This window comes from Astatotilapia calliptera, chromosome 15, assembly GCF_900246225.1.
Source record: "Astatotilapia calliptera chromosome 15, fAstCal1.2, whole genome shotgun sequence".
Lineage (NCBI taxonomy): Eukaryota > Metazoa > Chordata > Actinopteri > Cichliformes > Cichlidae > Astatotilapia > Astatotilapia calliptera.
Genome location: NC_039316.1, coordinates 9,817,370 through 9,830,643, shown reverse-complemented (window position 1 = coordinate 9,830,643; position 13,274 = coordinate 9,817,370). Strand labels below are relative to the sequence as shown.

The 13,274-nt window shown below is 39.4% G+C and overlaps 1 protein-coding gene across 3 annotated transcripts in view; it reads left to right on the top strand.

The window, feature by feature from the left end:
• The window catches only part of grm1a (glutamate receptor, metabotropic 1a), a 35,159-nt gene that overhangs the window by 12,193 nt on the left and 9,692 nt on the right, over nucleotides 1-13,274 (top strand). For all 3 annotated transcript variants that reach the window (XM_026194416.1, XM_026194415.1, XM_026194417.1), the window contains exons 4-5: nucleotides 10,849-11,084; nucleotides 12,576-12,822. In XM_026194416.1, the coding sequence (XP_026050201.1) occupies nucleotides 10,849-11,084; nucleotides 12,576-12,822 (483 nt within the window). The remainder of the gene's footprint in view (nucleotides 1-10,848; nucleotides 11,085-12,575; nucleotides 12,823-13,274) is intronic.

Sequence of the window (13,274 nt, the reverse complement as noted above, 5' to 3'; positions counted from 1 at the left end):
GGGCTAAATTTCTGATTTATTCTGCTTGGGTGTAACCCATAGTAGCTCTCACTGAGTCAAATCTTTAAAAAAAATATGTTTAAGGTAAAGGAAACTCTTTGGATATCAAGTTTAAGGAGTTAAAATCTTTTTTTCCAATTTGGTGATGGTTTCAAAGTGAAATCCAACACTTCAGAAGAGTGCGTTTCATGTACTGCATTCGTGTTTTCACCATCTTAGATTCTCCTCTTTATTGGTGATGTGCTTCATGTTTGCTTTCAAGCAACGGCTTCCTTTTGTTAGACTTCCAGTTTCCAGCAAAGTCGTGACTGATGAATCAGTTCTGAATGCAAAGATTCGAGATAGAGAGAGAAGGTGTGGAAGGCAACACGAGGCCTGGGAGAGAAACCTCCTTCTCACATTATCCTCAGTCTGTGATGTGACCCTCTATTTTCTGACCCCCCTGCTCTAAGGAAAGTTTAGAGTTTCATGAATTAAGGGCAGTATGTTTGTTTGTTAGGAGAACAGGGCTTACAGTACCGCTGGAACAAAAGGCTCGTGTGCTGCTTGTGCTGCAGTCACCATGGAGATTTTGTTTGGCCTCGAGATGGAGTTGGTATGATCGTCTCGCTGCAGATCTGTCACTCAGTCTGTCAGCGGGGGCTCCACAGAATACAGCACAATAGTCCCTTCTCAGAAAATATGGCTGACATCTGAAAAATTCATCCCAGCAACAACAGTAACAAAGATGGTAATTATAAGATAAGAAAACATTGGCGATGATCATTCAGTAATGGAGCCTGGCTCGCGAACACTTGTGGCTCCGAAAGTATATTCAAGTTGAGTCAGAATTCACGATTACATCTGTTTGTGTTCCACTGTGCAAGGGAGCACAATGAGCTCCATTTGAATATTTATAACACGCCTCTGATGTTAATTGAAAGCAGCCACACTTTGCCAAGGACATCTCCCTCTCTGCAATTGAAGCCCGGTGCTCCCAAAGTGCACAGCGACGGGTGAATGACATTGGAGCGATCAAAAATAGCACTCGGGCTTTGCATCTGGACACAGTTGTCAGATCCAGATTAGTAGAAGCTGAGAAGCTTTCTGCTGCAGACAGCTAACAGTGGACCAACAGAGTAGCGAAAGATGCCACAGAAAATCTGAACCTCCACTCAAAACATCACAGAAAAAAGAAAAGCAATCAATAGCAATGTTTTTTACAACGGTTTGCAATTTAAATAGCAAACATTGTTTTTCCAGCTTTTTAGAATCGCTGCCAGTCGGACTGCCTCAAGTGTTGGACGGTTTCTCAGATGAAATAAGCGACTGGAATTCATCATCCTGGGCTCTGAGTTATTCTCACATAACGCCGGATAGTGCTCGCCCCAACCCCGGCTGGGTAAAGCAGCGGGCTGAGTAAAAGGAGAGGCAATCGGCAGTGAATTGAAAAAAGAGTAGAAGAAAAAAAAGTCTTTTACCTAAAAGGCCTTTGTGAAGCAAATGGATCCAGACCTACCTCGCTGGCTTAGTTTCCCATAACCTATAAATATTTATTACTTTTACAGTATTTCTTTTCTCATGGGCAGTTAATATGGTACAAAACCATCCCCATAAAATAGTGTATTATGTAAATAAATATTACGTAAGGCTACAGTTTGTCTTTAGGAGAGAATGAGGCTTTTTGCCCTTTCTGTTAACATTTAAAGCAAAAATATTGCATTATTAGATTTTTGGGGTACATGTGGCATAATGATAGTTTTCTAACATGTTACTTGTACAGTTGTACAAGAAAAATCTCAAACTTACACCATCCATCCATCCAGTCGCTTCCGCTTATCCTTTTCAGGGTCGCAGGGGGCGCCGGAGCCTATCCCAGCTTTCATAGGGCGAGCGGCGGGGTACACCCTGGACAGGTCGCCAGTATGTCGCAGGGCTAACACACAGGGACAGACAACCATTTGCGCTCACATTCACTCCCACATTTACACCTATGGGCAATTTGGATTAATCAATTAACCTGCATGTCTTTGGACGGTGGGAGGAAGCCCAAGTAAGTCAAACATACACCTTAATCAAAATGATACTGGTTAATAAGTCCTATAGTTATATAGTAATAATGTAACAAAATATGCTGAGAATGGAAAGAAAAACATCTAAAAGAGCATTCTCCTCGCACTTTAATAGAAATTCTGCATTAACTTTATCAAGTATTCATAAAATATCATTGAGATTTTTGTGATGAGATTTTTTATTGAACTGACGTCTCTTGGCAGTAAAAAGCAAACGCTATTTTTTCCCAGCAGTGTTTCCTGTCATTGTGGAGGACAGTGATCTCCCAACTCAAACTGGAGCATGATGAATAAATAAAAGCAGCCTGGATAGGCTTTAAAGGCTTCCCAGCAAACCCAGGGCCTCTGCGTCTCGCTGTTATACCGCCAAGTAGCTAACAAGCCACCACTTCTGTTTTAACTCAGAAGAACGCAGATTGAGAGAAATAAGAGAAAATGAGGAGAATGGAAGAGCGGGGAGACAGAATTTGGTAGACAGAGGATTAGTGCTTAGCTGAGAAGACTAGCGTTGGTGTGATGAGATCTTCATCCGCCTGAACAGTTTCAAATGAATTAAGAGTGTTGTGGGATCGGGATGAAGATGGAGAACTGAGACCTGAAAAAAAAAACAAAGATAGCAGCATTGAAAATGTATAAAACATTTACTTAAATACTGCTCTTAAGAAAATATATGAGACTCTTTTTTTATTTATTGGAATATTTAAATTCATTATGTTTTGACTCAGTGTGTTCACTACTTTCCTACAAGTCATATGTTCACCTTATAACATGTGATGCTTGTGTTTTTATTCAGGTGAGGTTTGTAATAGAAATGCTGTACTATGCTATCAGTCACCATAACAAAAGTCCTTGTAAGGATAATAAGCTGCTGGGTTATTTGTAACATCTCAGCATGCGTTTTTATGGTATGGTGCGGAGGTATGTTACTAGCCTGTATGTCCATCGGCTTGGTTGTCCTTGAGTTTAGAAATTGTAAAGAGTTTCATGAATAGCTGTTATTTACAGGCTGAGGCGCTTGGGTGCAGTTTATTTCATCAGTTTTCATTTCATTTAGGGGTCTTGAGGTTTTTGGTTGCAGTAGTGAATGTCCTTCAAGAAGCCTGAAGTACAATTCCTGAAAACTATTCAAAGAAATGACAAGAACATTTGCCTAGGAGAGTTCAGGCTGTGCTGAAGAACAAAGGTGGTCATACCAACTACTTACTCACAAGCTCGTTAAAATTAGATAAATATGAAAAAGTATATTTTTGCCTTTCCGTGTTTTTCTGATTCAATACAACTTTGTACCCATTTCCCATTTTCAAACCAAAAGAAATGAGGCATTGTAATTACACTATTTCCAATGCTAAGCACAAAAATTGCATTCACTTGTATGTAGATCACTAAATTTAACTGGAGAATGTGCAAAAAGATAAATGACACCAAAATAAGATATAAAAGAGAAACAGTATGAGGTTTAAACCTTGAAAGGGAGAACTTTTGTCCATCATCCTCTGCTACACCCTAAAGGGCTATTAGGGTGGAGAAATTAGGGTTAGTGTAAGGCAAGCATTTAGATTAGCTTGGAAATGCAATATGCCCATAAACACAAATGTTCAAACATGTGGGTTTAACATGACGATGAAACATTAAAAAGACAATTTTATTGACTTTTATTACTTTTAGAACAAATAAACGTTGGCATTTTAAATTTGTGTGAAGCAGACAGATTAAAAGTTTTTTTTTTCTATTAACTAACTGAACTTTTTGTACAGAGCAATTAGGAAACTCTTGACTCCCCTATCCCCCCTTCTTCTTTTTAAAGTAACGCTTCTCATTCATCCTCCAGGGGAAACAGTGCATGTGATTAAATCTCTGCCCTGCCAATTAATTCATGCCTTCATAAATATACAAATGTGCTATCAAACTGGAACTAGATCATCCGGCAGAGCGAACAGAGCTCTCGGTCTGCTCTCTGTTGTGTACACTTCTATTAATTATACAGCTGTCGACACACTGTGCTCCTCTAAACAATGCCACACATCATCGAGCCTTAGTATGTTATCAAAACGCGCTCGTCTTAATGCTAAGCATATGCCGTTGAAGGGATAGCAGCTTGCTGACTTTACTCGCCGAGATAAATACTGACTTAGATTTATTAGATTTCAGTAGATTTTTTGGGGAAAGTATGGAATAAAGGGGAAGTGAAATTTTATTATTTTATTCTAAAAGCTTTTATTGATCTGTGAACGTAGGCATACACTCATGGACCACACGATAGAGCGGTGTTTATCAAGTCCTGCCTATAAGATGAGCATCAGTGTAATCTTATATCACTATAACACTGTGAAACCTCTAAGCATCTTAATCTTAGATCCTACAGCTTTTTTCAAATCATTATCTCGATTTTTTTTCGAGTCTGGCTTCCTGTCAGATTTGGAATTTAGTTCCAAATTCTTTTAATTACTTTTACATAACATCATAACTGATCCAATATAGAAAATCGGCAGCTTATTTTGCCATAATCACTGACTTTGAACTCAAATATTAAGCCCAGTGCCTTCCCAGTTTGTTCTAATTCTTTAACAAATCATGGATGTGGATTAATATTTCTTGGACAGGTTTCCGGTGGCTGCTTTGTAAAGAGACAAAAAGAGATACATGAATAAAGACTCACATCATAACTGCTTAATATCACCATAATGCTATTTACAATGTTGTCCATGGTTCATCTTCAGAATTCGCCCATAAGATCACCTCTGAAAGAGTCACATGGATCATTTATGGATGGTGAAATAGACGCTTTTCAGGTATTATTAATAATATTATTTCATCAGCCAAGAATTATTTTTGCAATACTTTATAAACGTGTTAGTCTGTGTTCGTTCTTACTGGCGCTTAGTGGGAAAACTACAAAACTAACACTCTTGAACAACAGCGACTCCTTAATCTGCTTAAACAGGTGTTCCTGTAGTATATCTAACCCAGGTTATGTAATAATGGGCCTTCCGATATGCGGTGTGAACATTGAGGTGACATTAAATCAGATTTGATCCCATTAGGCATCCCTCTGGTGGCCCGAGAGTTTTGATGAGCTGTTTGGAGCCCTGCCAGACGACGCCATCCTGAGAGAGGCGAGCGAGAAAAGAGAATGTCATTTTACCTCATCACAAACTCTACTGTGAGAAACAGTCGAGCACGTCTTCTGCGCGTTGTGCATTATTCATGTCGCGTGTTGAACAGCACTTCTGTCTCTCCATCTATCTCTTCTTCTACGCCCCTCCTGTCTTTTTATCCGCGAACAGTCGGCTTTTCTCTCACATAAAACCTGAAGTGTACTGACCACATTAGGACGCGTTAAATGCAGTTAGCCTCCAACGTATGTGTGACTCGGAACATCGAAATGGAAATCTGCAGGCTAGTGTATGAGTCTTTGTGCCTCTCCCTGTACTACATGTACTGAAATGGAGGGTAAAGGACAAGGACTGTATTCACTTAGACTAAATGAAGTAAACGTGACCAGGACTAATGCAGTTCACGTTTCTCCAACTCTTGACTTAATTACAAGGAAGAAAATAATGAGTCGGCTGAATTATGATCTCCAAATATACGACAGAAAATACTGTAAACATGTTGAAACATGTTAGGCAAATATATACTGCAGTAGTTACCCACATAAAACAGATGTTATGTTGTGTTATTTTGCCCACTCACAATTACCTAACACTGTTGCTGTCTTTAGCAATATTAGCTGCATGCAGCAGAGGATTTTTAATGAATTTTGGAGCCTTGGAGAACAACATTCATTAGAAGCTATCAAAAAAATGCTACATAAAGCATACCTTTGTCAACCTATCATGCATTGCAATATGTCAATACAATTGATATCAAATTGATTAATTAATTATGCAAATATGCAAACCTGTTCTTCCTAGATACACCACTCTGACTAAAGCATACTTGAATGGCACTGACTGAGCTGTTCTTAAACAAAAAGAAAAATGACCAGCGATTAAAGTCAGGGAGCCAAACAAGATGAGAAAAGCTTTTCTAACTTTTTTTTTTTTTTACATTTACATTTTCCAAAGCTGCTGAATTGGAATCCATCCATCCATCTTCTTATGTTCATCAGTTTCAGGGTCGTGGTGCTGGAGACTAGCCAAGCTGTCTTGGGGTGAGAGGTGGGAGTACACCTTGGACAGGTTGTCAGTCTATCACGGGGCTCACACATGGAGACAGCCAACCATTCACGCTCATATTCACACCTACAGCCAATTTAGAATTGACACTTAACCTGACATGCATGTTTTTGGACTGTGGGAGGAAGCCAGAGTAAAAGGAGGGAACGCACGCAGTCACGGGGAGAAAAGTCCACAAAGACCTTTTTGTTGTGTTTCAACATCAGGCTTTGGAATGGAGTGCTGTAATGTACAGTACTTCTGGAGGTTTCTTGCCTAAAAATAAACAATTAAAGTAACCTACAGCATGCACATTATTGCAAAGATGGTACTGAGGAATATTAGCATAATATTAAATTATTAACTATCATTTGAAAGTATTGAATATACCTTATTTATCTTCTCATTTCACCTCTTATATAGACTGGCGCTATTATGCCCTTTTCTTATTTGAGCCTTCTTGCCCAAGACTGGGCAGGTTTTTGGACGGGACCATTTATCCAACCCAGAACTCTCAGAACTGTTTGGATTGTGTTGTAAGAAAAGAAAACCCCCCAAGCCTCTGCAGCAGGTGATTAAAGCAGAACATCGCCAGTACTCATCGACTGAGCATCAGCGACATCGTCAAGGTGCAGGGCCCAAATTATATTAAAAGACAATATCCAGCCCAGTCACAGCCTGTTCACCCTTCTGCTGTTTGGCAAGCAGTACAAAAGAATTAGTATCAGACTTCAACACGCTATTTTCCCTTAGGCTGTGAAACTTGGGAACTTATCTTGCGCAAGCAACAACAACAGTTAGTTATTTATTCATTAAGTTTTAATTGTTTTTTTATCCCCTGGACTATGAATTTTGTAATTCAAGAGCATACACCCATTGCACAATGCTTCATCATACTGTGCATATAAAATGCCTTTTATTTTTATCAGTATGGTTACACATCACCTGGTGCTGAATGTGCCAGTTGAGTATTCATAGGATTGATTAATCAATCGATTATCATTCCATCATAATTCTTTGAGTTTCCAGCTCCTGGTCAGTAAGTTGATCATGGTGTGGTTTTCTTTTAGGACACAAAGCCTGTAGAGAGGTGATGGGATCGAAAGGTTGGACATTAGGGTCAGCTGGAGCTACTTTAACAACGTCTGGATTACATGGGGTTTATTTTTAGGATGTTTTTTTAGTTTCCTGCAGGCTGAAGGAACCCACGTGGATTTTACCACGAGAAGAGTGGAATAGCTCAACCATAAATTCTCACAAATTAGTTTCAATGTCTCCTTTTTCTTGACTGGCAGTAATTGTTGAGGAAAAGGTCAGAGACTTCGACCTGCACCTACATGAACAGGCACACGTCCTTATCCATCATCCAGCGCATCCTGTGTGTGAGGTGCCTAATTGGTTCCGCGGTGAATCATATCTAATTGGCGTGTAGCTGTCTATAGCGAAGGTACGTTGAATCAGTAGACTGAATCCCACATAAAAGTGTAGAAGAGTGTAAAAGAGAGTAAAAGCTGAAGAGCAGTGCTGCTGGAAGCTTTCAATGGGACAGAGAGAAAGAGCAAGTTCATTGTGGTGTTATTTATCTGTTAATTTGTTTTTTCAGTGTCCCCATCACTGGTGTTTTCCATCTCTCTTAGAGCCCAAATCAAATTAGCTCAGTAGGCTAGAAATTCTTGCGCACAGGGTTACAAAAGTAAACAAACAGGCAAGCTGACTTGATTGTGTAAAGTCTGCATTTATTGTTGAGGCACTATTGCTGAGATGATTACGGTCTTCTTAAATTGAGGCTTGCTGCAGGGGACGTGAGATAAGTCCCCAAGCCGCCATGCTAATTTAGCGCTGCACAAGAGCCGAGGCTGCAGTCTACCTACTTGTGATGGAATATTATTTAAATAAAAGCCACGCCTGACTTAAAGTTTTGACTTGTGCTATGATACTCTTCTGTCATCGTTTTTGCTTTGTTAAAGGATACTTATTCTACAGCCCAAGCAGAGAAATCCATAAGATTTGGACCACTGCTGAAGTTTAACACTGCTTTGTTGCTAGTTAGGCCTCCAGTATTAATAGCATACCAGCCACCATAAGCCTCATTATTTTTCTTTGTCTTTAAAAACACTTTTATTAAGGTAATAAAAATGTTGGGGAGACTGGGGATAGTTGTAACGTGGGTCAGTTGTAACACTTCCAATTTCTCCAATCAGGGCTAAGTTTCAAATGATGTGACTCATCCTGTGCATGCCCAATTCAGTTCTGCTATCACATGTGAAAAATCAGCACATTTTGTCAAAAACAGACAATTTAACACCAAAAAAAGTAATTTGTATGCCAAAAAGTAAGTTTTTCTACTTTATTTCAATTTATAATAGCATTATCTGCTTTGCAGTTAAAGTCATCAAGCTTAAATTATGTTATTTGTATGTCTATGGGGATATATTCTGTGTAGGTCTTTAGTGCTAATGTTTTAGCCGTTAGCTGTAATGTTAGCTAGTTCATGGCTATAGGAGTCTGGGTCAGTTGTAATAATAATGTACGTTACAACTTACCGCACTATTACTTTAACTTATATTAAACAAGTTGGGGCAACGACATCAGCAGAGAGAGGTTCACTGGTCGCTTTTGTATATGCGGTTAATGCCATTGGCAACACAATTCCTCCACTGTTTGTGTTCCCACACATACATTATGCAGACCACTGTATCAGAGATGGACCAGTAGGAAGTACTGGTAGTGGAAATAAATCAGGATGGGTGCAAGAAACAGATTTCCTCATCTTTCTGAAGCACTTTGCAAACCACACCAAGGTAAGCCATGATAAAAAGTAATGTTATTGCGATGCTGGTGAACAACTACATTTTTTCAGCTTCATTGTTATGTTCAAAATTGGTGCAAGAGTTGTAGGTTATAATGCCCACTGAGCCAATGAGGCCAAACTCAAGGAAGACCAACCAAAATTAATGAAATATTCAGTTGCAGAAAATTCCATAATTTGTCTTTTTGGGGGGTTGGAATATGTTCAAAAGCTAGATTTCTGCATTCTGTCACACACACACACACACACACACACACACACACACACACACACACACACACACACACACACACACACACACACACACACACACACAGAGCTACATAAATGGCTCTAAGTGCATTCATGTGTTGAATAAACAAAGATTACATGTTAATGTTTTGTTAGTACCCTTATTTCATTGTGTTACATTTCACCCCAGGATATGTTACAACTAACCCAGACTATGGGGTCAATTGTAACATTTCACTCTTTGTGTTTGAGGCCATACCATGCAATGGGTAATTGTGCTGCAGAGAAAATAGCTGCACTATTTAATAGCCGAGACATGTAAATACTTTGCATTACATTTTGAATCCACTACCTTAAAAGAGCTCCAATTTACAGACAGAAATGTCAAAAATGTTACAACTATCCCCGGTCTCCCCTACTTTGGCTCTGAGAGAAGTTTCATTGTTAAAAGTTACAGGGATAACAGTGATTTAGCACAGTGCTTCAGTTTAAAGATTTGGTGTAACTAATATCTTTGTGCTTGTGCTAAACACCTATCCTCTCCTGACTAATGTGATTATGATCAAAGCGAACAATCTGTCCTCTCGTACAGTGATACTCAATTTACAGCCTGTAAGACAAATGAGTCCCACCACAGGATGACAGCTGGCCTGTCAACCACTTTCTAATTCATTTTAAAACACAGTCAGACACATCTGCAACTAAAATGCATGTACAGCCTTTGATCACAGTAAAATATTTCCTCACTATATTTGGAGTTAAGGCTCTGTTTTGGGACCCCACCACCTTCGCAGACACATACATATAAAGCTTGAGCAGCAACACGGCTTTTCATAAAAAGACATAGCAGGCAACAGTAGCAAAAGATACAGCGTGATACATGTGATCGGAGAAGAAGAAGAAGCTGGAGTGAAGGTTGCAAGATATCCAGCAACTGTAGGCAGGTTAAAGCAATTTAAATGCTTTTATGAGATTTCCTAGCTGGGTATTCATGGAGCACGTGCAAAGGAATCAGCTGAGCCATCAGCTGATAGGGGCTGACATTAAGATCAGCTGATCTGCTATGCCCTTTGACCTTGTGGCCTACCTGAACTAACCCTATGGTTGATTGATGATGTATGAGTTTGATGATTTATTTTATAGCCTTAATGTGAAACCTTCTACTAAGTTCATGTAGTTCATGTCAGTTGAAAGAAACAGGACACTAAAGTTTACCTTACGATAATATTATTAATAATAGTTCATTTTTTTAATTAAATCAAATTAAATGTAACTTTTTTTACTACTTGGTCTCTGACATCCATCCATTCAGCAAGTGTCTCAAACCCTCGTTGTTTACATCGTGTTGAATGAATGAACAAAGCAGCTTTTGTTAACAGCTTTTTGGGTTTGTCAGTCTGAATTAATAGTTGAGTACTAATTACAATATTCAACAATCCTTTATAAAACAACTATGCACAGAATATCATCAGTGTCTAACAGTACCTCTTATTACTATGATGTTTTGTCCTTCCTCAAATCTTCTTTATCTTCTAGTCTTTTATTGTCCACCCTTTGACCATAAGATCATAGTCTCCCTTTTTCTTCTGTCTGTCTGTAGCGATGGATGGGCAGACCGTTACGAAGTTGTGGAGGGTTATGAGCAGGAAGCAGAGGGAGGCATCACAATGAAGCTCCAATCAGCGATGGTCAGGTCCTTTGACGACTATTACCTAAAGCTACGTCTGGACAGCAATACCAGGAACCCTTGGTTTCCAGAGTTCTGGCAGTATCGTTTTCAGTGCCGCCTCCCAGGCCATCCCCAGGAAAAGAAGAACTACAAAAAAGTCTGCTCCGGTAGGACATAAAAAAATTTTGACGTTCATAAGTAGGAGTGGATATTTTTCAAACAAATGACTAGTCACAGAGTTTAGTTTTTCAGGCACTGTCTTCTTTTCTTCTGACCATAGGGTTAAATATGATCATGAATATAAGAACAGAACTCGTGAATATTAATAAAACCTGTGATTTATTTTTTCCCCCCTGTGTTTTCCTCCATGAATATTCTCTCCATTTGCTCGCAAAAGGTGATCACGGTAAATTGTGTTCTTGACTTGTTGATAGCTTTTCAACCACAATTCAAAAACTGCTCCAAACAAATCCACCCTGCAGAATGGCATTAAGACGAATTGGTCAGCATGCTTCTAAATTCAAACGATCAATAAAAATCAACAAGTGGTTTGTGATGACACTCAGAGCTGTAAGGTTATGGACGCTTTTCTACTTTGTATCACACGTTTACAAACCTCTTATGTTCCATAGATCTTCGAGGTGGTAAGTGTATCTTTCTAGACACGATTATTACAACAACTGTCTGAATTTCATCTGCACTTTGTTTGCATTTGACTCCTCCAAGACAGGATGAGTTTGACTGATGCTTTTTTAAACCCAGCGCTCTCTGTAATATCTGCGATTTAGTCAAATAAAGTAGATGGGTAGATGTCTTCATCCTGGCAGGCTTAGAGTGCGAAATTCATCAGTCAAACTCTGATGCAAAGCACTTGCTTGTTTGGTCTGTACGAGGAAAAGGAAAGAAAACAAAAGTTGACATATACGTTGGAAAGCTGCACAAATGAATGGCTCACTCAGCACACGCTGCTGACACAAACACCTGAAAAATATGTTGTATGGTGAGAAGTTGCATCCCTTTCCCCCCCCCCACTGCGTGTGCATGTTGATATCACAAGCAAAACATATCAGTATTTTAAATGCACTGTCAAAGGAGGCAATAATAAATGTAGTTTTGAAGAGATCATTCCCCCCTCCTTCTGCCAAACACTGTGACTGTGGGACAGTGCCTTTAGATGACTGAAGTACCGCTTGCACAAACAGTGAGGATTTTCCCAGGCACTGGCTGTTCTCCTCATCTGTTTCCTATTGAGCTTTTGGGCATCAATGCTAATATATTTTGTTGCTGCACAAAAAAAGAGTTGTCTTTGTTTCTATATTCTTCATGTGTTCTTCGAATTTCATCATACTTCTAATGCTGTCATTCACACAGAGTAATAAATCTTTTAATACAGCAGCACAAAAAAATAGTTTAAGGAATAGTTGCATTTAAAACTCTTCCTTATGAATGTTTTTTTAATCTTCTGCCCTTTGTGATCAAGGTTAAGAAGAGGGGAAGAGATTGACAGAACTAAAAAAAAAATGAATTGAGGTTAACACGGTGATTTGAGTTGTACAGTTAATTTCTCTATCTCTCTTTCTGCCTTGAAGCAGATTTTCTACACTTGCAGTTTGGAATTCTTTCGACTGTTTGACGACCTCTTCTTTCATCTCTAACAGGAAATGAAAGTCTGCAAGAGAACTATGTGCAGGATAGTAAGATGGGCTTTGTCATCAATGCCATCTACGCCATGGCTCATGGCCTTCATGATATGCACAAGGAGCTATGTCCGGGACAGACAGGGCTCTGTGAGGCGATGGATCCCATTGATGGCAGCAAACTTCTGGACTACCTGCTCAAAACATCCTTCAGAGGAGTCTCGGGAGAGGAGATTTACTTTGACGAAAATGGAGACACCCCAGGAAGGTAAGAGGAAGAAGAAGCTAATAAAAAATTAAGAAAAGCCAAGAAATGAACATAGAGATTTGATATCACCATCTGGGTCACAAAGTGCATTTCCCCTTCTCCCACTCTCCAACTCATTAGCACACATGTGTGTCCCAGTCTAGAGCATGAGAGGATGTAATTAGTCTGGACTGGAACAGATTTAGTGGATTGTCCACTGCGGCAGTCACTTTCATGTCTTTACAGTCCAACGGACAACATTTGACAGTCAGAAAACACAGCCGTGTCATTCCTCTGTCAGCTGGAGGTTAGGTGCAGCGCATCCTGGTTCAGTATAAAAATGAGGGCACACTGTGCACTGGTATGAGCGCTTGATGTCACATAACAGAGTTGTAAGCAGTTTGCGGCTTCAGATAAGAGGAAAGGCTTAAGCTGTGGAGTTGTTATCATTAAATTACCTTTCACTCTGATTC